Below are 13,884 nucleotides of genomic sequence, written 5' to 3' on the forward strand. Positions count from 1 at the left end.
TTTTTCTCGGTGAAGGCAGCGGACTTTTCGTTGGGACTGGACGCGTTGGCTCACAGCTGGCCGAGGGAACTGCTTTATGCATTCCTGCCGCTGGAGTTGTTCTGCCCGACGTTGGAAAAGGTCAGGCCCCAGGGCCTGACTGTACTGCCAGTTGCTCCAGGTTGGGGCGTGTGGGGATCGGAGATAACTTCTCTGCTCCACGCCGAACCCGGGTCCCTTCCTCCGATCGCGGACCTGCTGACGCAGGTGGGGACCGAGATCAACCACCCCAGCCCCTGGGACCTAGATCTGTGGCTCTGGCCTGTGTGAGGGCCAACCTAGATTCGTGTGGTCTGCCCCCTGACGTGGTGGTTACCATCCAGAGGGCGAGGGCCGTTTTCTACTAGGGCTGCCTATGACGTCAAATGGAATATTTTCGTGTCATGGTGCCAGGGGCAGTCACCAGTGGTGGTGGCTTTTCGGGCCCCGGTACGCGGCTTCCTTTTTCTCTTGCAGAGCAAGCTGAATCAGGGTTTGACCTTCTCGACGGTCATGGTGTACTTGGATGCCATCTCCGTCTGCCACGAAGGTTTTCGAAGGCGGGACGGTTGGCGATCGTCACCTGGTACGGCGGTTCTTGGGCGGGGCCAGACGGACCAGGCCGGGTAACAGGCCTCTGTTTCCGGCTTGGAATCTGGCGGTGGTGCTGAATGCACTCTGCCTTCCCCCCGTTTGAACGTCTCGAGACTGGGAGCCTCAAGGTGTTGAGTCTGAAAACAGTCTTTTTGGTGACCCTGGCTATGGCCAAGAGGGTCAGTGACCTGCATGCACTCCCGGTGAGTTCGGAGTGCTTGAGGTGCTCTGGGGATAGCAGACGGGTTCTGCTGACGCCAAACTTGGCGTTCGTTACCAAGACCGGGGGGGTTGCACCGGCTCCGGTCGGATTGGTTGCGTTTCATCCACCTCCTTTCGCTTCGGCGGTGGATGAGTGGTCACTTTGTTTCTGTCCAGTGAGGGCTTTGAGGCTCTACTGTCAGGTGACGGCGCCTGGTAGGTCGTAAACACGATTGTTTGTCACCTACGGCTGGGGTGACCAGCGGAAAGCGATGGCCAAGTCAACGCTTTCCAGGTGGATGGTTGAGGCCGTAAGGCTCACCTATACTAGTAGTGGGGCCCCAGTACCTGTTGGATTGGGGGCGCACTCGACTAGGGGATTGGCTGCTTCCTGGGCCCTCTCTAGAGAGGTTTTCGGTCCAGGAGATTTGCAGGGCTGCTGACTGGTCGTCTCCTTCGACCTTTGCAGCTTTCTACAGCCTGGACATGGCGGCTTCCTCGGTGACGCACGCAGTCCTTGGCGTGGCAGCCTCATCTACTTGAGGTGCCTTTCTCCCCCTGATGTGATCCCGTGGGGCTAACAATCTGTTGGGTCCTAGGGAGCAGGGGGGCCCTGTTCCCTTACTAGGAGGTTAGTAGGTGACGAGCCTTGTCTTCTATTAGCTGAATGGGGAAGACTTCGGTCTGTCGGGGTTTTCGTTTATCTCATCCCTTGTGCCGTGTCCAGGTGGGCCTGGGCGTCCCTGAAGCGGGGGCCCGCCGTGTGCGGGTCCCTGAGCCAGTAGGGGACGTGCGTTTTTTTCTGGGGATACAATGTTTTTAACGCTTCCGGGGGGTTTATAGATCCCATAGTGAGTGCCTCACGACTCAAAACGACAAAGAACTAGAGGTTACGTAGGTAACCCTGGTTCTTTTAGTTTAGGAGTGAGGCACTCACCAAACACCCCTTTGTTTCGCCACTGCGAACAGAGGACCTGTGGTAAGAGGAAGTACTACGTCACGACCAGCCCTTATATGTCCTTCCGGAAAGGGGAAGGGACAGCCGGTTACGTGACATACCCTCTAGCCCAATGAAATGGGCCCCGGGAGCGTATTGTGTAGCTCTGTTGCATCGCCAGATGGCGCTGTTTCCCATAGTGAGTGCCTCACTCCTAAACTAAAAGAACCGGGGTTACCTACGTAACCTCTAGTTTTCCCCTATTCTGGCCGAAAATGACCGAGGAAAAAAAAAATGACCCGGAAGTGAAATCTCCGTTCTGCATCCGGTTCCGGGTGAGTCTCAAGGAATCAGGAAGCCAAAATGAAGTGGAAAAATAAACATTATAGCGCGATCAGAGATTAAACAATAAACGCGCGTCCAACGCGTCTAACGCGTCGATGGCGTGGGTGGATTAAGCCGCAACTGCCGCGTTATCGAGTCAGATATTTTTTCTCACAATCTGACTGTCATTCCAAGCTTTTTCAGCTGCAATACCAAAACGTCCTTTTGGGCAGAGGGGTGCTACTGAGCAATTCTGTCTGGCCATCATTAATGCAATGGCAATGCAAGTGATGTCACTTGCATTGCCATTCTGAAATGGCCTGTTCAGACACGCCCATTCTGAAAATCTCTGAAATGAGAATGAATGACTGAATGTTAAAGTCATTCAAAAAAATGAAATTCATGGTGTGGCCCCTTTAAACAGATAGCAAAACAAAATAGCAAACTCAAATGAGCAGGAGCTAAAACAAATAATCGACTAAACAAGATCCAATAAACCAATACAAAAATACAACAATAGAAAACAAGCGTTCGTACAACTAGTTAACAACAAGTAGGCCAGGCAGAGAGGAAGGGTAGCGTTTCCTGAAGAGGTGGGTTTTCAGCCTGCGGCGAAATATGGGCAGTGACTCTGCTGTCCTGACATCAGTGGGAAGTTCATTCCACCACTGTGGGGCCAGAACAGAAAAGAGTCGTGACCGTGTGGATCGGCCAGAAGGACCCTTGAGTGACGAGGCAATCAAAGACACTTCAAGCCCTCGCGAACCGCAAGGCGAGCAAGTGAACAGGCAATGGCCTTTAGCGCCAACGAGCTTGCCGTCTGAGTGGGCAAGGCGTGGTGGACAGAATAGTTCATCACCCGTCTGTCTGCCTACCTGCCTGCCTGCACACACAAAAGGCAACTTCTCTGAACTTCAGCGTTATATGTATTAGACCCTTCAGAAAAACGCGGGCAAAAATCCTTGATTATGCGGGCTAAAATCCTTGATTTTGTGATGAAATATGCGGAGGTTTCATGTGATTTTATGCGGTGAAATTGCGGGCAGTTGCGAAATATGATCGCAAAGCCAAATGCCATTTGGCTGATTATGCGATAAATTATGCGATCGCATAAAGCGCAGTTTTCTGGAGGGTCACATTTCACGTTTAATGACGTCCGGTATAAAAATAAAACTTTTTTTTTTGTGGCCCCCTAGTGGTTGTGGCCCTAAGCGACCGCTTATGTTGCTTATGGCAGCGGCCGGCCCTGGGCGCAATGAAACACTGTTTGTTTTGTTCTAAAAACATTGGGAGGAGCGAACGATGAAGGAATGAACATGGTATTAGAGTTGGTGATAAATTTAACTAAAGAAAACTTCAAACTGGGGCACGGTGGCGCAGTCGGTAGCGCTGTCGCCTCACAGCTAGAAGGTCTGAGGGGGAGAGAGAGGGAGGGAGGGAGGGAGGGAGGGAGGGAAGGAGTGTGGGTGTGTTTCACCCACACAATAATCCGGCCAATGCTAGTAGGCACCAAAACCTGAACGCACTGATCGACAAGCCGCTTTGCGATGCGTTGTCAGTGCAAGGCCATGGCAACAACGTACGTGCGTGTGTGTGTGTGTGTGTGTGTGTGCGTGTGCGTGTGCGTGTGCGTGTGCGTGTGCGTGTGCGTGTGCGTGTGTGTGTGTGTGCGTCTCTCTCAGGCCATTACACATGACACGAGGGAATGCATCCATCAATCAACATTAGCCTACTTAAGCAATCATGAAACGCAGATCTCCACTGATGGATTTGAATGGTGAGGAATTTGTCAGTCTAGACGGAGTGCTTAATACCGCTGATCTGGTGCTGAGTGTGAATCACGGTATACTTTACTGCCAACCATTTTTCAAAGCCTGCAGAGGAAGCAGTGGAGAAGCAGTGGATTTTTAGGCGCAGGAAGAATATTCTACATACTTGAGATCAATACAGTACATTTTTGTAATTTATTTGTCAAATTAACATCATTCTTTATATTGTGAAAAGGGCTTAGTTTTTAGTTTTGTTTTTATTAGTTTTAGTGTTCGTTTTTTATTGTAATACGGGGTAGTCAGGGGCGAGATTCAAAAAGGTCAGAAAAAATGTGAAAATAGTAGATCTACTACTAGAGCTCGGAATGCCGCGCTACGAGCTTGTAGATCTGCTATTTTTGAATAGCCAAAGACATCTAAAAATGACACGTGATATGTGATACGTTCCCAGTCTCAATGAGTTGTTAATACAAGGGGTCTCCATGCAAAGCCGGTAGTTGTCTTCTATTGTTATGTAGCCTACACACCAATCTGTGGATCAGCAGCTAATGGGGTTCAGAGACGTAGCGGTGTTGAATTATTGTCGGGTTGAATTAATAGACTGCGTATTTGGATGCCTGGCGAGTGGTGAGTGGCCCCCCGTCCTCAGACAAACTTAAACTCGAGCAAACAGAACAGTCGATGAGAGCATGCAGCCAATACACAACTATGTGTGCACGCCAGTGGTGGAAAAAGTACTCAAATGTAGTAAAAAAGTAAAAGTATCAATACTACAACGTAGAAGTACTCTGTTACGAGTAAAAGTCTGGAATTCAACATTTATGTGAGTAAAAGTACAAAAGCATTGGTATCAAAAGTACTGTAAAAGTACTAAAATGTTTGAAAATAGCAGATCTACAAGCTCACAATGCGTCACGATGCGACGCGTTGTGAGCTTGTAGATCGACTATTTTCAAATAGCCTATGTATAAAAATGGGCTAAAGTGGTTAATGTATGTTATAATGTAATCATTTACAGTATATCTGCAAAGTAACTAATAGCTCAAAATTTCAAATAATTGTAGTGGAGTAAAGGCACAATATTTGCCTCTGAGATGTAGTGGAGTAGAAGTAAAAGTATAGACAATTGGAAATACTCCAGTAAAGTAAAAAATACCTCAAAATTGTACTTAAGTACAGTACTTGAGTACATCGACTTTTACACCACTGGTGCACACAATGGGAGCGGAGGGGAATCGTGGGGTAGGGTTGCCAACCGTCCCTTGAAATAAGGAATCGACCCATACTGAACTTACGTGAGTATTTCCAATTTCAGATTTATTCCACTACAATTATTTGAAAACTTTAGTTACTCTCTCTCTCTGGTCGTGTCGTGTCGTGTCGTGTCGTGTCGTGTCGTGTCGTGTCGTGTCGTGTCGTGTCGTGTCGTGTCGCGTCGTGTCGTGTCGTGTCGTGTCTGGTCACGTCTGGTCTGGTCTGGTCTGGTCTGGTCACGTCTGGTCTGGTCACGTCTGGTCTGGTCTGGTCACGTCTGGTCTGGTCTGGTCACGTCTGGTCTGGTCTGGTCACGTCTGGTCTGGTCTGGTCACGTCTGGTCTGGTCTGGTCACGTCTGGTCTGGTCTGGTCACGTCTGGTCTGGTCTGGTCACGTCTGGTCTGGTCACGTCTGGTCTGGTCTGGTCTGGTCTGGTCTGGTCTGGTCTGGTCTGGTCTGGTCACGTCTGGTCTGGTCTGGTCTGATCACGTCTGGTCTGGTCTGGTCACGTCTGGTCTGGTCTGGTCTGATCACGTCTGGTCTGGTCTGGTCACGTCTGGTCTGGTCTGGTCTGATCACGTCACGTCTGGTCTGGTCACGTCTGGTCTGGTCTGGTCTGGTCACGTCTGGTCTGGTCTGGTCTGGTCTGGTCTGGTCACGTCTGGTCTGGTCTGGTCTGGTCTGGTCACGTCTGGTCTGGTCACGTCTGGTCACGTCTGGTCTGGTCTGGTCACGTCTGGTCACGTCTGGTCACGTCTGGTCTGGTCTGGTCTGGTCTGGTCTGGTCACGTCTGGTCTGGTCTGGTCTGGTCTGGTCTGGTCACGTCTGGTCTGGTCACGTCTGGTCTGGTCTGGTCTGGTCTGGTCTGGTCTGGTCACGTCTGGTCTGGTCTGGTCTGGTCTGGTCTGGTCTGGTCTGGTCTGGTCTGGTCTGGTCTGGTCTGGTCACGTCTGGTCTGGTCTGGTCTGGTCTGGTCACGTCTGGTCACGTCTGGTCACGTCTGGTCACGTCACGTCTGGTCTGGTCTGGTCACGTCTGGTCTGGTCTGGTCTGGTCTGGTCTGGTCTGGTCTGGTCTGGTCTGGTCTGGTCACGTCTGGTCTGGTCTGGTCTGGTCACGTCTGGTCTGGTCTGGTCTGGTCACGTCTGGTCACGTCTGGTCACGTCACGTCTGGTCTGGTCTGGTCTGGTCACGTCTGGTCTGGTCTGGTCTGGTCTGGTCACGTCTGGTCTGGTCTGGTCTGGTCACGTCTGGTCACGTCACGTCTGGTCTGGTCACGTCTGGTCTGGTCTGGTCTGGTCACGTCTGGTCACGTCACGTCTGGTCTGGTCACGTCTGGTCACGTCTGGTCTGGTCTGGTCTGGTCACGTCTGGTCTGGTCACGTCTGGTCACGTCTGGTCTGGTCTGGTCTGGTCTGGTCTGGTCTGGTCACGTCTGGTCTGGTCTGGTCACGTCTGGTCACGTCTGGTCACGTCACGTCACGTCTGGTCTGGTCTGGTCTGGTCTGGTCTGGTCTGGTCTGGTCTGGTCACGTCTGGTCACGTCACGTCTGGTCACGTCACGTCTGGTCTGGTCACGTCTGGTCACGTCTGGTCTGGTCTGGTCTGGTCTGGTCTGGTCTGGTCTGGTCTGGTCACGTCTGGTCACGTCTGGTCTGGTCTGGTCTGGTCTGGTCTGGTCTGGTCTGGTCTGGTCTGGTCACGTCTGGTCTGGTCTGGTCACGTCTGGTCTGGTCACGTCTGGTCTGGTCAGGTCTGGTCTGGTCTGGTCAGGTCTGGTCTGGTCTGGTCACGTCTGGTCTGGTCACGTCTGGTCTGGTCACGTCTGGTCTGGTCACGTCTGGTCTGGTCTGGTCTGGTCTGGTCTGGTCTGGTCTGGTCTGGTCTGGTCTGGTCTGGTCTGGTCTGGTCTGGTCTGGTCTGGTCTGGTCTGGTCTGGTCTGGTCTGGTCTGGTCTGGTCCGGTCCGGTCCGGTCCGGTCCGGTCCGGTCCGGTCCGGTCCGGTCCGGTCCGGTCCGGTTCCGGTCCCGGTCCCGGTCCCGGTCCCGGTCCCGGTCCCGGTCCCGTCCCGTCCCGGTCCCGGTCCCCGTCCCGTCCCGTCCCGTCCCGTCCCGTCCCGTCCCGTCCGTCCGTGTGTGTGTGTCCGTGTGTGTGTGTGTGTGTGTGTGTGTGTGTGTAGCAAGGCAAGCCAGACAGACAGAATGGGTGCACGCCTGAGAGTAGCTGAAACTCATGGTGTAGTCTAGAGAGCCGCCGGCCTCAAGGTGTCCGGGATAACTTTTAATGCTTCAGGAAAGAGTTTAAGGCACACAAGGTTTAAGAATGAAAAGAATTTCGGGGAACTTAAGAAACACACATGTGCACACACACACCTAAGTTTTTCTCCAAACTGAATACCAAACTGAATAGAACTTTGAACCCATTGAATTTCCTTATTTCAGAACTGTCCCAGAATGCAATTTCAACTCTCCCAAACTGAAAGGAACTTAATTTCCTCCAGTGCCTGAGGTGCTACAGCGCTGGGGGCCGTCTCACATTCTTTGCAACAGAAAAGAAACGAAGACTGGCAAGCGCTCGAGGTGTCTGAAAACCCAGGGCTCTAGACCAGGGATGGGCAACTGGCGGCCCACGGGCCGCATGCGGCCCTCACGTCACTATTTGTGTTTACATGTTTTAACATTTGTTCACGTTTATTTCAAATATGTTAAAAGAAACAGAATTATTTTCTTTTGCACTTTTGAAATCACAAAGAAAAACAATGTCATCTAAACATATCCGAAATGGTGAACTATTGCCTTCAGCTGTTCCAAACATGCAACTTTCCATGATCCATTTTAATTACATCAGTCCACCGGTAGAGCGCGCTCTCGTTTATTTTAATAGAAACCTTATTAATTATAATTCTGGTGTTCATTTATGTATATTTTTAAGCCAAGGTTACAGCAACACTCTGAAAGGCATACTCAGGAATGTGAAGTCTTGTTTAGCAGTACAGCTGTATTTAAGTTGATAGAAGCATTACTAAATGCTAAATAAAAAAAAGAGACAACGAATAATAATTGTTAATATCCCTTATTTATCACATATGTGACTATTATGGGCTTTTTGAGTAATGGGGTACTACTGGCGAGAGTGCCGATAAACAATGTGGCCCCCCAGAGTGAGTGTGGAAATTCAGTGGCCCTCACCATCTACAAAGTTGCCCACACCTGCTCTAGACTTTCTTCTTAGCGGCTGTTAGAGCCCCGAACAAGGACATGGGTAATACACAAAAGAAAAACCACCATAAAAAACATGTACTGTAGATAGCGGGTCATTTAGACAGATGCTAGGCTCATTGTTTACCCTGGTATCCTGTAGTTTCAATGTGCAGATAATTTGTTTTAGAGTAATTGTTTAGACTTATGCTAGGTTCTCGGTTTACCTAACCCACTATGCTGTCTCTCTGCATTTGATGTATGTGTTGATGTAATGTGCTAACCCTAACCCGGCTGCTAAATGCCAAATTCTAAAATTGTAATTGTACAATTGTAATAGATGTAATAGATTGCCCATGTGTTAATTCACAATGTATACAGTATAGTGTCTAGGGCTATTTTCACTGAATGTTCGGCAATTTATGGCGAATGTTTGTCTATTATGACATGCCCAGAATAGGGTGCTACAGTAGGGTTAACGTGGGTTAAACCCTTTTTTATTTTCGTTCGTTTGCTTTTTACAGGTGAGGGTTCTGATGTCACGCGAGAAGAAGATGATGATTCTAAGCCTCGTTATTATGTATTAAAAAAATAACTGAGTGTTAATTAATTTGTGGAATTAATTAGATTAAACATTTTAACACAATTAACGCACAGGCAGAATGCTGCACTCTGCACTTGTCAAAGTGAACTCATATTATCCTCCAAATGTGAGGAGATTGCAGTGTTGATTTTGTCGACTAAAATTATGACGAAAACGAAATACTAATGTACGATGACTAAAACTGAGACTGAATATATGACTAAAACTGAGACTAAATATATTGACAATTTCGCCAACAAATACTAGTGGAGAAGAGATCCAGTAGAACTAAAAGACAAGTCATTCTATGTTCGGTTGTGCTCCAGTGTTGTGCTCTGAAAATAGCAGATCTACAAGCTCACAGCGCGTCCCGCTGCGACACGTTGTGAGCTTGTAGATTGGCTATTTTCAGCATGCAACCAAGTGTAAAATCAGCCATTACGACGGCATCAAGGCACCGCCAAAATACATTTTAGTCGACTAAATCAACAGTAGATTTAGTCTTATCTTAATCTTATGATATTTAGTCGACTAAAACTAGACTAACGGTAAAATATTTCATATGACTAAAATATGACTAACAATTTTATTCCTGCAGACTGAAGCAATACACTGTCTCTCTGCATTTGATGTACCGTACGTCTTTACGAGTCGCTCCGGATATAGAGCGTCCGCTAAATGCCTACATTGTAAATTGTAGTACATACACAGTCAGGCAGGTAGGTAGTGAAGGTAGTGACACACTGACGGTCTGTCTGCTGAGTGCAGAACTCTGGTACTGCTGTCAGACTGGAACCACTGCCCTCCTCCCAAATATACACAGCAATCTGAGAGAGAGAGACAGACACAGACAGACATATAGGAGGGAGAGAGACAGATAGGCGGGAGAGAGAGACAGATAGGAGGGAGAGAGAGACAGATAGATAGGAGGGAGAGAGAAATAGAGAGTAACAGAGGGAGATAGATGGAGAGGAAGAAAGACCCCACGGTTAAGAGTGCCAAGAAAACAAGTGTGCTCCCATAGCACACATATATATCAAACCTAGCATCCATCTAGCCTGAACAGAAGAACAGTGGTTAGTACCTCGTGTTTCAAGTCGATGGTGAAGTCAGATTTCAGCGGATCATGCTGAATTCGTTCAGCGAGTCTGGAACATAAGACAATAACTGACTCATATCTTCACAAACAGATTTGTTTTTTATTTTCCAAAATAAGTTACTATGTGACGTTCACAAAATTAAAGAAAAATGGTGTAGTGATATATGGTATAAACCTAAGTTGCGAACGCATTGTCTCATAAAAGACAAGTACACTGTAGAACCTTGTGTGAAGTATAATTTAAGCAAAAGACAATGATCTGTCTGTGCACAAATACGCTCAGGAACATTGCCATTAGCTCTGGAGACTGGCAGGCTTAATGCCACTCCAGAGGAAGAGAGATACTGTTTGTTTTGTGAACTTGGTGAAACTGAAAATGTTTTACTGCTCTAAATATGATGATATAAGAGAGGTATTTGTTAGTAAGATGTCTTCTATTTGTGACGATTTCCCTGAGTAAGATGATTATGAAAAACTTCAGATATGTTTTGTTAAAGGAAATTTTGTTGTGGCAGATTGTATTTGTCAAGCTTGGGAGAGAAGACACCGCATGCATGCAACTGTACTCTGAAAGGATACCCAATAGATATATGGGGGGGGGGGGGGGGTTAAAGGGATAGTTCACCCCCAAAATGACATTTCTTTCTATAAATTAGTCACCCAATGGAGACTTGTAATCATGGTCATGGATATTTTTTTCGTTTTTGTCACATTCCTAAGCCAATAATTTGATGACTGGCAGCGCTTCCGGTAGGAGACACAAAGAGTCTCCTTTGTGTCGAACCGCTGCCTACCGGTCCGCTGGTCATCAAATTATTGGCTTAGGAATGCAACAAAACAAAAAATATCCATGAATTGGATGAAGTTTCCATGGGGTGACTAATCGACAGAATTATTATAATTTGTTTTGGGTGAACTATCTCTTTAACAACACACTTTCCCTGTTTGTACACACACAGAGCAGAACTCTCTCATAGAAAGACCTTTAACACATGCCTGTGCAGCAGAGCGGCGCTGAGCGCCCATCCGGCCGCTGCGTCAGGATAACCGAACCATGCGGGGTCCTCGGAGAACGCATAGTGATGGATGATGGACGCTGCGTCATCATGCACACGCTTCCCTAAAAACCAGTCCTGTAGCCAGCCAAAAAGAATAAAGACCGTTATACCATTTATAACAATGCGTGGCGCGTGTGTGTGTGTGTGTGTGTGTGTGTGTGTGTGTGTGTGTGTGTGTGTGTGTGTGTGTGTGTGTGTGTGTGTGTGTGTGTGTGTGTGTGACTGTGTGTGTGCGTCTGTGTGTGTGTGTGACTGTGTGTGTGTGTCTGTGTCTGTGTGTGTGTGTGTGTGTGTGTGTGTGTGTGTGCGCGTGTGCGTACAGTAATCAAAGGACCACAATGAAAATGTTAGTCCTTTTTTTGTGTTTTATCCTTTTGATATGCTCTTCAAATATGTTCTTCTTGTACAGTATGTGCATTTGATGATAGAAAGAAACGTGCGTGCGTGCGTGCGTGCGTGCGTGCGTGCGTGCGTGCGTGCGTGCGTGCGTGCGTGCGTGCGTGTGTGCGTGCGTGCGTGCGTGCGTTTCACCTCCTTTGCGTTGTATCTTTCAAAGACATGCATCAGACCAGCCAGTCTGACTCTAGTTCCCTCCTCCAAGAAGAGAAACCAGGACGCTGATTGGCTACACGACAGGGCTGAGAGGCTGGAGAGACAACCAATGAGAAGCTCCTTTTACTCTGACATATTTTCTGTCATCAGTTGGGTCATAGAAACATAGATATTAGAAACCTAGATACCTCATTGGCCTCTGCAGTTGGTTGGAGCAATTGGTATCGCAGCCGCCATTTTAGCGTAGGAAAACGGACACTCAAAGTGACTACTGGCCAATCACAGTGCTTCCTCCGACAGCGCAGCGCTCCGACGTTTCCAATACTAAACCCGAACCAAACCCGCACCCTAACCCTAACCGCACGCGGATGCCACATAGTCGGAGAAAAGGTCTGTCGGATTAACGCATGCCTCCCTTCTGTGACACACGCGGAAGCCGAAGGAGGCGTCTACAGTACCTTTATATGTCTATGCATAGAAAGGCCAAATTCAGGTCGACTAAATTCAACCCATTAAGGGAATGCATACTGTGTCATTTTTGATTTTTTGCTATAACCATTATTTTTGGGCTTTGGGCTATTCAAAAACAGCAGGTCTACAAGCTCGTAGTGCTGCATTTTGAATACGGGACTTCTACTTGTAACAGAGTACAGTATATCTACATTTCAGTATTGATAGGTACTTTTACTTTTTTAAGGTAGGCTAAGTGATATTTTTTGGTCTTTTTTTTTTTGTTTTGTTAAAAAGGTTAAAGTACTATATTCTGATAGACCATCATTGTTCGGTCACAGGGGGTTCGGTCACACTCCAGCTCATTAGTAAACAGAATAAATATAAATACATTTTCAGTTTTTTTGTAAGACAATCAGGAGAGAAAATGACTGAAAATGCATTTTCTGTTTAATAAAGAGCTGGAGAGACATGGGAGACTCCTTTTACTGAACAAACACTCTATAGCAATGAGTACTATCAGAATATAGAGCTGTTTAACACTTATTTTAACCAAAGAAAATCCCATACCCTACCTTTAAAGGGGAATTTTGGACCACGGTTTTCTTACCTTCTATGAAGTTATGATATCCTAGGATGAATGGTACAGTAGAAACATTTCATATCTCCATCCCGGGTCCGCCACAGCTAAAAACGCGCGCCGCCAATAGGCCTTGCGCTAGATCGCATATCTTTATAGCTTTTTTTCCCCTTTTCTTTGGTGAGATCTGACGTTCATAGTGACAGAACACTATGCAATGTGATTGTCTTTAACACTACCACCGCCAGGCCCGTAGCCTACGGGCCGATAAATCCAACCGTAAAGCGCCGATCCCGTAGCCTACGGGCTGTGGTGCTTTTTCCTTTAAAAAAAAAAAAAAAAACTTTTTTCAATTTTCGATACGGCACATTTCATTGTAACACCACCGGAAACAGAATTATTCGGGATCCAGTTTTGCCGATCCCGTCGGCCCACGTTCTAATGACGAAACTGAAACCCCATTTTCCCCTTCTAGTTTTTTCTCCTCGGTGATCACTGTTTAACATAAACCGTTCTAAGTTAACTACAACATGGCGGCTCCGTTTGACACGTGGTCTTCACTGCTCGAACCAGGCAGATCTCCACGAAGTTTACAAACAGTGCACAGCTCAATTTTAAGGATTTTAACAAGGTCTATGGCGACGTGAAAAAAACAAAAAACAACAATAAAACGTTGGCACTGGTGAGTACATTATGAGAGTAACCTCTGGCGGTCAATGTGTTAATGCGCCCCACCGTAAATAAGTCTCGCTATAGACGAGATTGAAATCTCGAGATTGAAAGGTAAGAAAAGTGTGGTCCAAAATTCCCCTTTAACCCATTAAGACCGGGAACGCATCTGTGTCATTTTTTTGATTTTTAGATTTCTTTGGGCTATTCAAAAATAGCAGATACACAAGCTCATAGCGCAGCACCGAGTGCCGCGCTATGAGCTTGTAGATCTGCCATTTTGTGAACAAATCTTGAAAATGTGTGCAAATCTTTGAATATACAGTATATTTTTTAAAGCGAACATCTTAAACTCTGTCACAACTTCTGGGGGTCCCTGGAACAAAATATGTTGAGATATGTTGGGGTCCACGGCCAAATACATTACATCATTTTTGAGAACCACTGATATTATAGCAACATTTAGATTTAGAAGACATTTGTAGAATCCCCAGAAGCAAAGAGTTGAGTTAAAGGTAGGGTAAGTGATTTTCCTTGGATAAAATAAGTGTTAAATAGCTCTATTTTCTGATAGTACTCATTGCTATAGAGTGTGTG

The 13,884-nt window shown here is 47.1% G+C and overlaps 1 protein-coding gene across 1 annotated transcript in view; it reads right to left on the minus strand.

Annotated features, from left to right (window-relative positions):
• Window positions 1–13,884, minus strand: part of LOC311056855 (beta-1,3-glucosyltransferase-like) — a 62,017-nt gene that overhangs the window by 34,450 nt on the left and 13,683 nt on the right. Inside the window, exons 6-9 of the mRNA XM_084073694.1 lie at window positions 11,568–11,682; window positions 10,975–11,111; window positions 9,964–10,027; window positions 9,587–9,706 (exon numbers count right to left, since the gene is read on the minus strand). Of these exons, the coding sequence (XP_083929820.1) occupies window positions 9,587–9,706; window positions 9,964–10,027; window positions 10,975–11,111; window positions 11,568–11,682 (436 nt within the window). The remainder of the gene's footprint in view (window positions 1–9,586; window positions 9,707–9,963; window positions 10,028–10,974; window positions 11,112–11,567; window positions 11,683–13,884) is intronic.

Source organism: Gymnoscopelus microlampas (genome assembly GCF_963454915.1).
Source record: "Gymnoscopelus microlampas genome assembly, chromosome: 12".
Lineage (NCBI taxonomy): Eukaryota > Metazoa > Chordata > Actinopteri > Myctophiformes > Myctophidae > Gymnoscopelus > Gymnoscopelus microlampas.